The 17,666-nt window shown below is 38.5% G+C and overlaps 1 protein-coding gene across 1 annotated transcript; it reads right to left on the bottom strand.

Annotated features, from left to right (window-relative positions):
• Positions 1-1,176: 1,176 nt before the first annotated feature.
• Positions 1,177-14,896, bottom strand: NAPG (NSF attachment protein gamma). Its single transcript, XM_072329507.1, has 12 exons — positions 14,762-14,896; positions 13,451-13,518; positions 12,459-12,543; positions 11,363-11,380; positions 10,773-10,803; positions 9,662-9,771; positions 9,482-9,548; positions 8,796-8,866; positions 7,593-7,671; positions 6,832-6,911; positions 5,206-5,335; positions 1,177-4,116 (listed from the first exon to the last, which is right to left on the bottom strand). The coding sequence occupies exons 1-12, from the start codon at positions 14,815-14,817 to the stop codon at positions 3,967-3,969; spliced, it is 945 nt and encodes a 314-aa protein (XP_072185608.1). The 5' UTR covers positions 14,818-14,896; the 3' UTR covers positions 1,177-3,966.
• Between the last annotated feature and the right edge of the window lie 2,770 nt (positions 14,897-17,666).

The following is a 17,666-nucleotide window of genomic DNA, read 5'->3' as shown; positions in this document are numbered from 1 at the left end:
TGCAGAACTCCATTCACAGATTTTAAGCAGTTCCCTTCTGCTCTGGAAAGGAGTATCTACTTGCTCCGATTTTATTATCACTTCTAGTTGTTGGCACTCGAATTGTGCCAACACAATTGTTGTGACACTCGAATGCTCAAGCAAAATGTCATAGGCAAAGAATAAATCATTCCAAAACCAAATTAATCTTCCCTTTCACCGCATGCCCCCCAAGTCTTGGTTTTAGATCAAGAAACAACTATGACTTAAACAGTGATGAATTTGCTTCCATGCGCTCTTGCTGCAAAGTAAACACCATCTCAAAACAGCTATCCTTGCTAGAAATTAACGTTCTTATTGCTAGAATACCTTCCCCACAGTCAATTGACCCACCATTATTCTTGTCTAGGCACTTCTTTTTGCCTCTAGCAGAGTCCGGAGGCGCACAGGAGGCATCTATTACAGTCAGTATCAATACTCAAAGCATAGTTTTGTGCAGGGGCTTTCTTCACACCTCTTCTGCTCCATCCATATTCTCAGTACTTTCTGAATTTTAGCAAACCTGGGAGTATTCTTCCAGAGGGCTTCCAGAGTTTGCTATATATTTAACCAGTCCAAATATGGAAACAAGAACTTTACCTCTGAAGAGGTACCTCACCACAAGAAGGTTGATTTGCTAAACCACAGCTCTGCCTTTCTGATGATCAACTAGTCAAATTAACCAGTAACCTGGAGAATCAATTATTTCTCAAAGATGAATTAAGATCTAACGATCACCCAATAAAACAAATTTGTTTTCTGAATATGAGACTTTGGGAAGTGACAACAATCAACCAAAATGTTACAGATGCAAAACATACACGTACCTCTTTATTCTGAGCAGACAGAATTGCAGAAGATGAGTCACTGCCTTGATAACAAGAGCAGACAGGTACTGAGAGGTCAGTTAGAAAAACAACAAACAGTGAAATGGACTGTATGCAAAAGTAGACAAGCTGCAGTGACTGGCAATACCTCAAATTGAGTCAGTAGGTTCCCAAGATGAAGTCCTCCATCGCATGCTATACCTGCAAGACCTGGCAACAAAAACCATAGACAAAGGGCCACAAAATCTGCTTGGGATTACAAAACAAGATTCATTTTCAAATGGTGGCGTTTGGTAGGACTTGATCAACAACAAGAAAATTTGCACAAATGTCAGTTTCAAGTTTTATTTTTCATGTTGGTGAACTACAGCCTCTTCTCAGAGGCAGCATCTGTAGAACTGTTACAAACACTTTTAATAATCTAATACATCACAGATTTTGGAAAGGAACAAATGGAGCAACAGGTTTCACACTGCAATTGGGCATACTGAGTCATAAGTTACAGATACTTTAGAAATCATCTGATTTTATATACATTACAATGATCATTGCCCAGTCTTCATGCAAATATAATGTTTCTCACAGCCAGCGTTGTCTTCAGAAACCTTCTTGCTGAAAATGGTATATTTTCACTTTAAATCACTTAAATGGTATTTACAGAAGTGTGCAAATTGCTTTGAAAGATAGAAACACTTACATATAATATACAGACAGCATCTTCTACAGTTAAACATTTACTAAAAGGCAGATAACATTCCTATCACACTTTCATTGCCTAAAATAGGAGAGTAAGTTATATAAAATAGACCATCTTATTTTCAGACACTTTCATTTCTGCAGATTTGGTCTTTGCAGCAACATTGCAATCAAAGATTAAGATTCTGCTCCCAAGATCTAAAGAAGCCCCTTTAATTTCGACGGCAGCTGAACATGTTTATTACAAACTACTTTTGCCTCAGATTTTCCACACTTGGCACAGGCTAAAAAGAAAAAAAATCTGAGGGAGTGGAGAAAATGGTCTTGCCTCCCTGCCCCCCACCCCCCGCAACATGAAGAGCATGCTGATTCCTGGACTGTATTTGTAAGGGTCTATTAGTGTTGCAAGCACTACAGCAAATAAAGTCTGCAAGTTCTTCCACAGTATACAAAACTGCTTGTGTGTCTTCTCAGATATGTCTAACTGCACACACAAAAAAGCAGACACCTTGGGACCATTCAACAAAACTAATTTCAGAATCTGAAGCAGCAGGAAAAGCTTGAAGATAAGTACTTAGTGCTCCCAGTGCTTCTAAATATGCTTAAAAAAAAATACATCATAAAAACTCCCCATAAAAAGTGCATGGTGACCCTTCCTGAACAAATCTGGAAAGCAGAAGCAGGAGCACATCACTCCAGTCTCCTCAATGGTGAGGAAAAAAAGAGTTACAGGGAAGTCTTCAAAACCACTTTTTTTGCATACTAGTAATCATTCTGGGGGGGAGGGGAGGAGAAAAAAGCAATTCACTTTCTAAGATTTCATTTAAGATATTCTACAGACATACAAAAACTTCTAAATATATTCTTAATAACAATGGAAATTTAGTTGTCAGACAGTGCAGAACAAAGAACAAAGGTAAGCAACTTTAAAAAGTCCTCAAACAGCCTTTAAAAAAGAAGAAACCAAAGCTTACTGATCATTACACAAAGAGACAAACCTGATCCATTAAACTGAGTAAAATCTTTAACAGCCACTCGTGTACCCACTGCACTGAATGCCATCCACCTCAAGCAATATATGAGCCCTCAAAGTTCACCTTCATCACAGTGACATCTGATACACTTGATATCTTTGAAGACACCCAATTCCTTAATGTGGCACAAACTATATCAGCACTTAATACAGTGGTCTACTGCTTACTGAGTTTTGGACATCAACTTAGAGCAGACCTTGGAAAGGTTCTTCTGAAAAGAAAAAAAATTATATAAAAGGACTGCAGATGCAACTTTTAGGGTTGTCAACATTTGAGTATAAAGCAGTCCAATGAGGACTATAGAGAAGTTTGCAGAAGACAGCAACTTGTAATCAAATAAAAACAGAGATGATGTTCCAAAATATGGTTATTTGAACACTCAGCTAGTTTGAGGATTACCATTTGTAAAATCTGTTCTGCACTGAAAGGAAAATATCTGCAGATGAGATTAACTAGCCAATGAACACCTGAAACACTAAGCTCAACCACAGTGCTGAAACATTCCACCTAAGTTTTCACTAGATATTGTCCCCAGAGCTTTATTTTCAATGCACATTACCTGCTACCTCCAGTTCCTTTTTTGATAACATGCATCAGAAACAGTGCTAGAAAGGTTGCCAATGCCTTCCATTCCTAACGTGTACATTACAAACACTGTGTACAAATATATTTTGAAAGACTTAGGTCTATTATTTTCATAAAGTGAAATGTGTGCAGCTATATATTCAAGCTTGTGAAATTGCTCCATGTTAGCTGGCTTAGTATTTTCTACAATCACATGGATATTACTTGCTAAATTTAGGATACTAGAATATATATATATATTCTATAACATATATATATATATATTCCACAGTGGGGAATATTTGTTAACTGAATGTTCTTCTTAGTGATTATACTAGTGGAAAATATGTCTGCCAGTATTCCTTAAATAACATTAAAGAGGAGATGAATATCCAGACAAATAACCTTACATTCAACTTTGGGAAAAAAATAACCCACGAACATTATTGGCACCAAAAAAAGTGTCAGCTATTGAAATCCAGTATTTGAGATGTTGTGTTGTTCTCCTTACCCTGTGCTTCTCTTCAGAACTTTGGTTTCTTTTTAAACTATGCTTTTACTAAAAATTTCCCTCCATTTTTCTCCCCATCAACGGAAGGCAGAGCACTGAAGAAGTTCCTACCTGATAGGAAATGAAATTCAAAGATGTTACAAGATGAAAGGTATAATCATGCTTTTTCTCCTTTTTTTTTTGTAGCCAAAAGCTGCCCAGTTAACATCAGCATTCCCATATCACAATTGCAATGAAGCTCTGGTAAATCTGGTACCTTTGGATATGCTCAGCATCACAAATACACTGGATATTTAACATAACATAGATCCTACAGCTAGCACAGTCCACCAGAATATTCATCCTCTTCCTCATCAGCATGAGAGCCCACTGTGGCTGGTCCTTTTGTTTTGTCTTGTGTAGCATTTGGAGATTTCTTCTTGATTCCACCTCCCGGGACCACCAAGGTAAGACCAAGCTTGGCATACTAATAATAAAAGTACAAGTTTACTATCTGTACTATCACATTCAACACAGAAAACAGATTGATGCAGCTTTCAAAGTATATTTTCTAACTTAGAATAATCAAAATAATAAAGATTAGAATAACCCCAGTGTTCAATTTTTTCCCATTGAAACACTTTGAAAACTGGTAGATGAGACCTCTATCAATACTAAGCATAACAGGAAAGTTTGGCTACACTATCACAGAATCATTATAAAATCATAAAATGGTTTGGGTTGGAAATTAACTTAAAGGGAATCTAGTTTGAACTCTTCTGCCATGGCAGCAGGGTTACCTTCCACTGGACTAGGCCTGCCCAAAGCCCCATCCAATTGGGCCTTGGATTCTACAGTTTCAGACATTTAATCTTTTTGAAACAAACAAAAACACCAGAATGTTTTCTACGTGTAGCGCTGCATACATACTCTAGGCATAGTTTATATTAGTAGTTTTTTTTTCAGTAGAATTCAGTAAAATTAGTACCTTTGGGGTTTACTATTCTACATAATAAAATTAGTCACTACTGTTACACAGTTCTGTATGAATGGATATCTCCTTTACTTTATGGCTTTCCTATCCTTATGCTTTCTGCTTATTAGTTAAAAGTGTGACCATTAAAAAAATATGGACTTCTTTCTTAAAACGGATAAACTTTCAGTAACTAATGAGTTGCTAGAGAATAAGCATTAAAAAAAAAAACAAAAAATAACAACAACAAAGCCATCACATTCATTTTGCAATGCTTATGCAAACTGGTATTTATGAGATAAAACAAAGTTCTGGCCCTGTGAAGAGCCAATTAAAAGCAAACTGTGTTTTGGTCAATTACTTAGACTCTGCAGACTGATAACAAACTGCTAGTTCACTTAAGCCTTCCCACCAAAAGAATGTAACAGCAAAGTAAAATAAATAAATAAAAGTGAAGTTCACAAGGTAAGATTACCAAGCAAGTCACAAAAAATACATAGATCCTTCTCTCCTTATTTTCCTATAGTAGAAAAAAGCCTCTCAAACTGAGCAAGCAAAAACTACCACAAAATTACAAATAATCTGCAAGAACCGCCTACTTACATCATTGTCCATGTATTTGAAGAGAGGCAAGTTACAGACTTCAGAAACTTGATCCTGATCTTGCTGATCATATCCTTCCAGAAGTTGCTCTAGTGCCGCACAGTCTTCACTTCCATTAAATCCAGGTATACTGAAGGAAATTAACAGCTCATTTAAGACATTTCAGCAATCTACTTGGTGCTCAGGTGTTCTATTTTTACAGAATGTTCATTAATAGCAGAAGAGAAGGCAAAGGATGAGAATCTGATGGACTACTTACTCCACAAAACACAACCACTTTCATTTTTCCTGGAACACAGATCATATCCATAAGCTTTAACTTCCAGCAATACTAGCTTGCTGAGAATCAGACCACAATCACAGTCAAGCCAAGAATAGAGTATTAGAATTTTTCTATTTTTCCTGACTAGTCAGTAAGATTTTCTTCCAATTCTTATGCAGGAAAAAAATACGTAATCAGTTTCTATATAAAATACAGATTGAAGACAAGACATAGAAAATATGACCAAGATGTTTCATGACAAATCTTCAAAAAATTGCTTTTAAAAATAATGATTTAACTTAGATATATGTTCAAGTCAACTCACTTAAAACATCGTTTAAGTAAAAACATCATGTTTCAGTATTTTGTTACTGAAGTACTAATGAAAGCTGAAACAGAGACCTGCATGAAAGCCTCCAGTTTGTGGCTAGGAACATTAATCCAGACTTGATACCAGAAATTTCTCTTGGATGTATGAGGACTATGTCCTTCAATCCCTTCTATTAAAATGGATCAGTTCTTACTTCCTAAATCATCTTCCAGTTCAGACAACTATTAATGAAAAAATGCAAAAATAAAGAAATCTTGCCTTTCTTTTAACCTATGACAAGAGCAAGATCTCCTACATCAATGTAACCAGAAATGCAGTAACTCTCATACAACACGTTTTTCTTGAACAACAAACCTTTAGATGAATATTTTCCTCAATCTAATCACCATAATAAATAGTTTCAGTGATTGTAGTACAATGCTACTAATGAGTGTTAAAACTGCATTCCACATTTCCATTCTCAAACTATAATGAAAAGTTAAAATTACACATTTTTAAGGGCTTCAGCAAGACAGAAAGGTTATTAATAATTACAATAAATCAGAACATCCAGAAATCCTCATTTTTAATCCCAACTATTTGTTTATGGAAGTTTGGTGGCCCTGCCAGGCAGGGAGGTTGGAATTTCATGATCCTTGAGGTCCCTTCCAACCCAGGTCATTCTGTGATTCTGTTTACAACAGGTAGCCCATTACTGCTCCATGTGAAAGAGACATACAAAAGAATTCTAACCACAAGACTATTCCGCTCAGCTTTTAACAAGGATAAAACAGAAAGAACTTCTAATCTACATCTCGTTATCTTTTGCACTGAAGTGCTTCTTTATGACTAACTTTATCACATGGTAATTACTGCTGAACCTACTAAGTGAAAAAATTTCCTGACAGCTGGCTACCTAACAGACAATGCTATTGTACTTTAAGTAAACAGACTTGGAGGCTTAGAACTTATTGACAGAGGTTTTCTTTGATTATTCATAATAAATCTATATTAATGAAACAGCTTAAGATTTTAAAATATTAGGCAGACTTACCTATAGCTTTCCCTCACACATCTTTCTGCAGCAACATAATCATTTCTGTGAAGATGAACTAAGACTTGAGCAATAGTTTTCTAAATAAAACAAACAAGAAACACAGAGTGGAAAAAAAAACATAAAACAGAATTATTTCATTCTAAAACTGAATGTTGGAACCACACTATGATAAAGTAGTAAGTCCCAGATCTTCAGCTGGTATGAAACAGATTTTACCCTCCTCTAACACTGTAATGAACTGTTGCATCAAACTTGCTCATGCTTTTTACCTTATGTGTTTTGTTACACAAGTCATATGTTGATTACAAACTCAAAACAATCAAAAATTCTTATTTAGGATTCAAAGTAATCATTTCTACTAAGAATCCTGAATAAATGACATCAAGGTAAATGCAGATCAGAAGACAATCCTTTTGAAAGAAAAAAAGCAATACAAAAACATCCATGATTCTCACCCGTCCAGTTTTAAAATAAATTAACTCAAATTCCAGAAGAGAAAACTGGGCTTATTCTAATTAATTTGAAGGCTTGTGTAGCAATTATTATAATTCAGTGTTTTTGATAGCTTCCACAGATAAATGGCATCCTATCAACATTATAGCAGTGAAAAACATGAGGTTAAGGAAGCATGAACAACCACATATTCTCATTATCAACGTATCTCAGGTACATTATGTCAGACAGAATTCAACCACTACTTTACGCTAGTTCAGAAAACCTTGAAATATCCCACCAGAAATTATCATTTAGATTTTTACCTTATAGCATGTTGGATAATTTTCAATTTCCTTATAAATACTTTTTTCCTTTTGAAGGGACAACGCAGCCTCATCCAATCTAAATTGAAACAAAAACAAGGATTTCAGTTCCAGGAAACAAGCATAATGAACCCAATGCTCATAGTGAGCTGTTTAATACACATGCGAGTTTTCCTTAATAAGAAGCAACATAACTAAAATCAGCAGCAGGTCTTATTAACAGCAGTTATATATAAGGTCAGCAATCTGTTTTACATACATGCAGGCTAACATCATGTTTGGTACTAATTCAGACCCAGTTTTTCACAACATCATACAAGATACATGCCTCATAACACACTCTAATAGATTCCTTTATGTCATGAATTACTTTAAGTCCAATGTCCAGGAAGTACCAATGGAAATCATAGTAACTGCTTTCTAGTTTGAAAATTCCTTTTAACCACTATATTAAATTTCTTGAAATGCACAATAGCACATGAATTGCAATGTAACAGAGCAAGCAAGAATTTCACATGTATTAAAGTTACATTGGCTTGCTCTTTCATGGAAAGATTTTCAAGTCACTTTTAAAATTTATCTTTCCAGCCACCACTGCACAATAAAGTCTCTTGTAAGTAGTCAAACAGATGCAAACAATTTCATAAAAGAACTATATAGCAAGTCTAAGCTGAATCACAGGTCAGGTCTGGTGATAGAAATCAACACTTCAATTAAGATGCCAAGGAAAAACCAAGGCAGATTCTCAGTCTGGGATCAGATTGCTGCTAACAGATTACTTTCCTAAGATTAATTTCCCTGTTTTATATTCCACAGCTGTGTAAGACTTCCAAATACTTTCTACAAATAAGTACCTGAAAAAAGTCTCCTGAACTTCTTTAACAATTAGTGAAACTGATGTATGCCCTTTAAAAATGTACTAACAAATAAAGAGGAAACAAAGTCCTATATCTCACATTCTTCTATCTCAGAACAAAAAAAACACGTGATCCCCAAATATGGTAGTCTGTTACATCCCACAGAAACTTTTATTTTGAAGAGTGTCTTACAGGTCCTTTCCAACCTTGCGATTCTACGATTCTCAAAAAGATACATAATAACAGTATATAAAGCCAGCAACAACAACAACAAAAAAAAACAACAAAATTGCCCTTTGAAATACATATTCATCTACATGTAAGCAGAAATCTACATAAGAAATACCTGCGTCCTCTGACTAGAAGTCTTGACGCTTTCCCCAACATTTCTAATGCTTGCCGTAAACGTTCTTCATTCTAGAGAAGGGCAAAAAGAATTCACATGCTCATATCTCCTTTGCACAGGATTAAGACCATTAGACCTTAACTTAACTATGTTGTCTGTAACTGAGAACAACTGTTCTACTATACCAACAGTTTGTATACTCAATGGAAAAAAACAGTATGAGTGCACCAAAGTCCCACAGTCAGCAGCTATATGGATCTGGAGAGGAAAGGAGTATCAATGCAAACTTACTAATCCAGTAATACATGGCAAATGCCTATAGGGAAGTATATCAAAGGCAGAAATGAAACGGCTTGTGGGATGGGCTGAATTTTAATCTAACTCTTCTTCTTGTGCCTCCAAGGATTTCAAACTGTTTTAAGCTACAGGACTGCACAGCAGCCATATTCCCCACCCTCTGGACTGCCCAACATGAGGCAGAAAAACTTGACAACATACAGAATTCACATTTGGTCAAGTCCCAAAATGAGAAAAGAAATGACTTTTTATAATATCAACAAAACAACTTAGAAGGCAGCCTTAGACATTTTGTTAGCGATACAGCTGACCCTAAACACCAATACATTCAAGTTGACTTACTTTCTAGCAAAGTTATCTTCTGGTTAAAAAAAAACAACAAAGCTTACTTCAAACACTGATGCTGCCTGCTGATACAGCTGTACAGCCTTCTCTGGGCTCACGTTTTCTATTAATCTGTAATAAACATAAATCATTTCTCAGATGAAAGCATCAAAGAGACAGCAAAAAAAAGCAAGGAGATACCTCTGCCCCACATTCATTCTGATCGCCAATACTATAAAACTTACTTCCCAGCCCGTTCCAGTGCAATGGCTGCTGTATCCGGTGTCCCGTTCTCCAGGTACATCATGCTGGCTTTCTCTATCAGCTGAACAGCTTCAGGGAGCCTCTGCATCTCCTGCAAAGAGACAGTCAGAGGGACACCACTGTCAGTAACTGTGGTCATGAAACAACTATAACACCATATGCATGGTGTATACCATATATATTACAGCATTTCAGCTTATAAGAAAAAGTGACAAAACAAAACAGTACAGAAATGTGCCTTCCGTATTATCAAACATTTGTTAAGAACAAGTTTAGCAGTGAGTCTGGTATGCTATTTAGGTTCTTTTGAATAACCATAGAGAAAATAACTAACAGGCAGCCTTCTCACACCCACAGTCAGAGTAACCAGGTCATTTCCTCTGTAAATCTTGATATAATTAGAAACAAAAAATTCTGGTTTTCAATCTTTAATTTACATCTTTTCATCTTTAAAATCTAATTTAACTAGCAGCGAGGCAGCATCTAAGCAACACGCATTTAAGGATTCTGGTGAAATACAACCTACCCTATGTCAAGTAAGTAGAAATCTTTTTCTTTCACATAAATACCTCAAGCAAAAATGTTAATTCCACCATCCTCTGAAACCAGTACTGCTGGAGCAAACAGGCAAAACAAGACTGCCTTGTCACACTGCAGCTTAAAACTGCCAGACGCTTATTTTTCTTTCAGAAATTAAAAGATCAACATAATCCTCTTCCAGTGAGTTCCTTGATTCTCCCACTCCTCTTTTCAGAATTTTCTTTTACTGATACAATATCAGTTAAAAACAAAAAACAAACAGTATTTGGTCAATAGTGAAAACAGTGCAACAGACCTAGAACTACATTTCTCTTGCTCCAATCCACTGCTCACCTAAGTAGTAATTAGTTCCTTCCCAATGTAAGGCACCTTTCCTTCTTAAAAGAAAACCAAAAAACGTTTCCAATTAAAAACACAGTTTCCCTAAACTACATGAGGGTACTGGTGGGAACTGTAAGTCAACTGAAGAACATTACTGCCATATGCAGCTTGCTTGCATATATCTGTAAAATGTAAAGAGAACTTTTAAATAAAAACTAGTAATGAAAATACCTTTAGCATCATGCCAGCTTGTTCATAAGCTCTGCAGAGAAAAAGTTTACAATTTAGATACTGTATATTTCAGCAAGCTGTAACTACACAGAAGTTAACCTGCATTAGCTACCACGTCACTGTTAATACTTAACAAACTGAAGAGGTTTAGAGTGCTTTAATTACATGAGACATGTGTATGATTAGCTTTCACAAATCAAGTATTTCAACTACACAATTACTGCTCTCCAAAACAAAAGAGACCCGCAGGCAATATTTAGATTATTTGTCATCACCCACATGCTCTGAAGTATCTTTATTTACATTTCTATATACACCAAACAGTGCAGAATGTCAAACTTATAGAAAGTTTACCTAAGATAAAGCACTTGATACAAAAATCTATGAAAGATTGTCAAAATACTAATTTCTTAAGAGAGCCATTGCAGGTTTTCAGACTTTCCTTGCCCATGCTTTCATTAAACTAATTTTGAAATGGTGAAATCACTGGAACTGAGTCACTTACTAGAGACCAAAATGACAGCTCATGCTTGTACTATAAAAGTTAAAAAAAAAAATCCCTTCGGATTACTCAGTGCATCCATACTTACTTAGCAGCATGAAAGAGACTGGAAGTAACGTTGTCAAGTCAAGGACAAACGCCATAAAGCAGAAAAATCAACAGCAAACAAAATCTTACAGAAGTATTAGTTTCAAAGCAAGGAATCCAGAAACGCAAATAGAACCTGCTAAGTCTTTAGGCAAAATATTAAAAAAGTAGCATCTAAGGACGGAATAAATGCAAAATACTAGAGGATAATTGCACATGTAAGGTTGTAAAAATGTACATTTATTTAAAATATGCTCCCTGGTTACCAAATGTTGCCACAAGCACTGTAACATTAGCCGCATTTAGTTAATACTATCCATTCATAGATACTTAAAAGTGCTTACATAAATTTATGACGCAGTACATAAGCATTTCAGGCACCTCTACTCTACACTGGTGAGACCTCACCTGGAGTACCGAGTCCAGGTGTGGAGTGCTCAGTACAGGAGACACGTGGACCTGTTGGAGAGCACACAAAGGAGGGCCACAAAAATGACCCATGGAATGGAACACCTCTCCTGTGAGGACAGGCTGAGAGATCTGGGGCTGTTCAGCATGGAGGAAAAAAAAGGCTCCAAGGAGATCTGACAGCAACTTTTCAGTATCTACAGAGGGACTGTAAGAAGAAATGTAACAGAATCTCTAGCAGGGTGTGTTGTGATAGGACAAAGTGAAGTGGTTTCAAATTGCAAAAGGGGAGATTTAGATCAGATGTAAGAGAGAAGTTTTTCTCAGTAAGGATAATAAGGCATTGAAACTGGTTGTCCAGAAAGATGGTGGATGCCCCATGCCTGGAGACACTCAAGAACAGACTGGGGGATGCTGGGAACAACCTGATGTGTCCCTGTTTGTTTCAGGGGAGTTGGACTAGGTGACCTTTAAGGGTCCCTGCCAACTCAAATGGTTCTGTGCTTGTATATTATTCGGAACAGATTTTCTAATCAAGAGGTCTTCAGCTTTCCTATTCACAGCACACAGTCTTTTAAAAGAGAACCTTCTTAGACTGACAATACGAGAAAAGATATTAAATTTTCAACCCATTACCCAATTCTAAATAGCAAGTAACTTCTTGGAAAACAAAAGTAATGAAAGGATACGCTTTGTTGTTTTCATGTGCTTCAGCTTCTCGTAAACAGGCTTCCCTTGCCTGGTCAAACTGCTTGGCATTCTTAAAGGCAACAGCTGCAAGAAACCAAAGATGAAGTTCTCATTTACAACTTGTTTTTTTTTGTTGTTTTTTTTTTTTAAATCACATCTGCTAAAGTATTCAATCATCTAAACATGCAAACAGGCACTTTTGACAAACTCAATGGCCTTCTAAATTGTAGCCAGAAAATCCCACCACAGGGTTGAACTAGTCACCCAATTAGTCCCCAATGACAGGACAAGAGGCAACTGGCACAAACTGGAACATAGGAAGTCCCACCAAAACGTGAGAAAAAACCTCTGGACTTTGATGGTGACAGAGCACTGGAACAGGCAGGCCAGAGAGGTCACAGAGTCCCCTTTTCTGGAGATATTCAAGACCCATCTGGATACTTTCCAGTGTACACGTGTATAAATTACTATTAACAGGAAGAAAAAAAAACAGAGTTCTATACTCAGTATGACACCTGTAACAGGAATGGAGGAAAGAAATCTTACCGTGTCCACAGGAAAAAAAAAATATATACCAGAAACTAACAATGGCTCTACCTTATTGAAATTCTCTTAGGTCAGACAAGTCAAATGACAGTGAAAAAGTGTTAATAACAAGTAGAATTTTTGTTATTAGGGAAGATCATGTGATTTGGGGGTTGGCAAGTGAAAAGAGGAAAGCTTTACTGTTGTGATATGTAGTAAGATTCAACATATTAGTAGTAAACTTGAAAAGAATAAACAAATTTTTTGCAACTAGTATTGACTTCCAAGTGCAACTTGAGATTTTACAGTGCTACTAAGAACGTTCATCTTCCTCCTTACTATAGTCTTTGCAACAGTTGTACTCATACAGGAATACACTGAAACTAAGTAAAATATTATTGGGGACGAAGCTTAAAAACTATTTTGAAACCATAAAGCATGTGCCCATATTTACAGTCACACATACCTGCCTTCCCGTATTCAGTAGCTGCACTATCATAATCTGGTTTCCATTTTAAGAATCCAGTTTTCAAGCTAAAATGTAAGAAGAAAGGACTATTAACAATGAGCAACGCTTTTGTGTTTCACCTCTGAAGTACTCCATATAGATTTAAAATATCAGACAGCCTCTGAAAGAGAGCAATTACCCTCGTGCCAATACCATAGTGGAATCACAACTGCAAAAACAAATGGCAGCATTGTTTGGACTTGCATAAAGCACTAAAATGACCTCCCATAGCTACATACCCTGTAATAACATGTTTCTGCTTCAGTCCCTAGAACATCATCACCACTTCAGATCCTCATCACTATGCAGTCAATAAAAGAAAAAAAATACTTCCACCTGAGAATGATCAGACTCTCTGTTTTGCACACAACTGAAAGAACTTATCTACAAACGTCAAACCTCAGGGATTTATCCTGATACGCCTGTAGCAGCTTATGGCACTAACTGCTCCCACACATACACAAATACAGGGCCCTGAGCAGCTAAGCTGGTGGGTGGCAGCCCTGCCTACGGCACAGGGTTGGAACAGGGTGGGATATGAGGTTCTTTCCAACACAAGTCATTCTATGGTCCCATGAAATATGCGAGTCATCAATGCTGACCTCAGTATTATACTTATCTCCTTAAAAAAATAAAATAAGAATAGGCATAAATACAAAAGTATAACTTCAGAGGCCATTGACACAGGCAGACACTTCAGATGCATTACATGCTTAGTTTGGAAAAGCAATTTTGCATACACTGCATACTCCACTACCATCTCACTTAGGCAAAAGCCACAGAACCAAGGCTTTACCTTTCCTATTGCGCTGCTTTTCATCATAGAAAATCTGAAAGGCATTGAGATAAAATACACAGGCCTTAAAGCTGCAAGCTGCTCGTGTGCTGCCTGTTTTATTTCAAACTCTTTCCAGGATAAGCTGGTACTGCTCAGGTAACGCAAAGAAGACACCTGGTACACACTGTTGTTCTGAAGCAGCCTCTGAAGCCCATACAGGTGCCTGAGGCCATCCGTAAACAAACAGACCCCCAAAGCCCCGCCTCAGACAGGCCGTATCCCCCGCTGCCCCCCTTTTCTCGCCCAGGTCACGTCGCCGGCAGCTGCTGAGCCCACGGCCACGGGAGGATCACGGACAGCCTACAGCCCCCACAGCACTCCGCCCGCACCAGCCCAGCGGGCAGGAGAGGAGCCCTGGGGCCCGATCGCTGAAGCGACCACGGCCTCGCCCGCTTCTTCCTGCCTACATGCCCAGCCCAATCCCCGCTCACTATTTCTCCGCTTTCGCGATGTGCTCCAGGGCCTCGTTTATCTTCTGAGCCGCCATCGTGGCTGCCGCTACGGAACGCCGCAGGGCTCACGGCGCGTCTAGGGGCGGGGATACGCGCTGCGCCTTCTCACTGCGCCTGCGCCGCCGTGGGGGGCGGGATCTACTGCTAACGGTGGCTGTTGGTAACGCGGCTGCCTCAGGGCGGCGCTGTGTGGTGTTGGCGATGCAACCTGTGCCACTCTTCCTGAGAAGAAATTTTTCCTGATGGCCAACCTCAACCTCCCCTGGCATAAGAAGGCCGTTATCTCTCATCCAAAGCAGGAGAAATGATTGGTGTTCAGGCCTCTGTGGGCTATGGTGATCCACAAGTTATACACCCAATAACTGCGCTGAAAATGCTGAAGTCTACATTGCTGCACATATTTTGAGTTTCCACTACTACTTGTTTTCCATAATCTGAAACATCTTTGAGTGACAGAATTTTGAGTGCATGGATTTGAAAAGGTGTTTATTCTCCACACTTGGACCCCAGTGTTGTCTCTCAATTGTCTAAAATATTTGTCATCACAGGAGCAAAAAGCAAAATGAGAAACTGGTTAAACCTGTAAAACTCTTTATTCAGATCACAGAAGTCATTCAAAGTCCATATTGTTTATAGGAATCAGAGGTATGCAATTTTGTTCTCTGCCTCAACTGGGAAAGCTGATATGGAATCAGAATGGCTTGGGTTGGAAGGGACCTCAAAGCACACCCACCCCCAACCCATTATAGGAAGGGCTGCCACCCACCAGCTCAGCTGCCCAGGGCCCCATCCAACCTGGCCTTGAGTGCCTCCAGGGGTGGGGTACCCAAAAAATGCTATGTAGGCATCAGGTACACTGTTCTGAATTGCTTTCCCCTGATGATATGGATGTTTTTTCTTCTAACTTTAGTTTTTGCACTACACTGGAGATGCTATCTATAGCAGATGGTGGAAAATCCCCACTGTGTTACGTATTATTATTCTGTATTCTGTAACAAAGTAGGAAAGAAGGTAACATTTGTAGCAGATGAAAAAAAGAAATCATAGAGCTAATGCATTAACAGACAGAATAATCTCAGAGAGTGCTTCTGAAGTGACCTGTTTTCTTGTTTCTTTGTGGTAGTGTTCCTGGCCTGCTGTGTTCCCTGGGTTATAAAGAGCTGCTGACTTTTTTGTGAGGCTATACACGTGCACTGTCTGGTTACGCTTTATGTTGGAATGACCAGACAACACATTTCCAGGACTAGTATTAAATGAAATAGGATATTCCTGGGTAGCTTTTATTTTGTAGACACAGAACCTCCAGAGATTTTACATCTGGGAAGGATCATATCACAGCATCTGGTACTTGCCTGTGAACTGGAATTTGGTATTTAAAAATACCCAGGCACAGTGTGACAAGTTTTTACAGGGATAGCATTCAGAATGACAAGCTTTTGTAAGTGCAACCTTACAACTTCTGTTTACTAGATGCATGTGAATTCTGCAGATAGCTGCACTGATAGCAGCTGTTGATTAGTGATCAGTCCTCAGCTGTTTGTCACGGCTCCTTGTAGAGGGCTTCTGTCTCCCATCTCAACACTTCTCATACACACATCAGCCATAGGCGGACTATTGAAAATGAGCTGCATAAACTATCACAGCTCATTTTATCTGAAAGAGGTTTGAAAATACCTGTGTGAGTGTCTGTGGGGTGTAACCTCTGGCTAGATGCTGGAGGCAGGCAGCTGGGGCTAACATCTTCCACCACAGTGGCTGGGTCCAGTGCAGGGACTGCCAAGGATTCCTTCGGAGAACTCATAAGAAATTGTCAAGATGACTGTGGTTAAATTTGTTTCCTGATTAATTCTTACTTTTCTTTGCTGTTAAGATGTCACATGCTTGTCCAGAAAGTCAGGAGTGACTGCAGTGAACTGTATTTTAAATCAGCTGCTGAATCCTATCTACTGTTCTGCTGGATCTGGAAGGAGAATTTCAGTTTTCCAAGATCTGGATTTCCAAGCTCTGTCTGACACTGTCTTTTGGCAGCATATGTGGAAAGTTGTACATTGTGATTTATTAGTGTCTGAGCTGAAGTCATAACTACAATAACAACAGCTACAGTACCATGCCGAGGAAATTGCTTGTGAAGAAGGGAGAGCGATCTGTGGGCAACCTGCTACTAACGTTAACGGTCTAATGAACAGTTGTTGACTCTGACACATTTGGGGCCTTTTATACACAAAACAATGTGTTCTGTCATCAGTTTGTCCCAGTTCTAGCACTTCAGTGTTCCAGTACCTTTTATGTTCCTGTCTTAAGAGTCATTCTATAGAATTAATTTGCTTGTGAGACTACTTCTTCCTGTCTTAATGAATAAGGCAGAAAGCAAACAAATAGCTAAAATTTCTAAATACTGTTTCTCTCAAGATTTGTTTCTCTCTCCTGATTGCATTTAATTCATAGTATCATAGTATCGTGCGAGTTGGAAGGGACCTTAGAGATCATCGAGTCCAACTCCCGGGTTTCGAGCCCCCTGTGTAGTGAAGCAGCACTTCTACCCCTGCACCACAGGGGGGGGATTCAAACCCAGGCCCTCCAGTGCCGCAGGCAGCAGCTTATACCACTGCGCCACAGAAGACTACACTGTGTGCCCACCTTTTATCAAAGAGGAGAGAGTCAGCACAGGAAAGAGATCTTATAAATGTCTCTTCCAGCTGCAGGAAAGAGGTAACCACAGAATCACAGAACCATAGGGGCTGGAAGGGACCTCTGGAGATCACCAAGCCCAACTCCTGTTAAAGCAGGTTCCCTACAGCAGGTCACATAGGAAAGTGTCCAGTGGGACAAAGTGTCCAAGTGGGTTTTGAATATCTTCAGAGAAGACTTCACAATCTCTCTGAAC

Source organism: Excalfactoria chinensis, chromosome 2 (assembly GCF_039878825.1).
Source record: "Excalfactoria chinensis isolate bCotChi1 chromosome 2, bCotChi1.hap2, whole genome shotgun sequence".
NCBI classification, from domain to species: domain Eukaryota; kingdom Metazoa; phylum Chordata; class Aves; order Galliformes; family Phasianidae; genus Excalfactoria; species Excalfactoria chinensis.
This window is presented reverse-complemented; position numbering and strand designations above follow the sequence as displayed.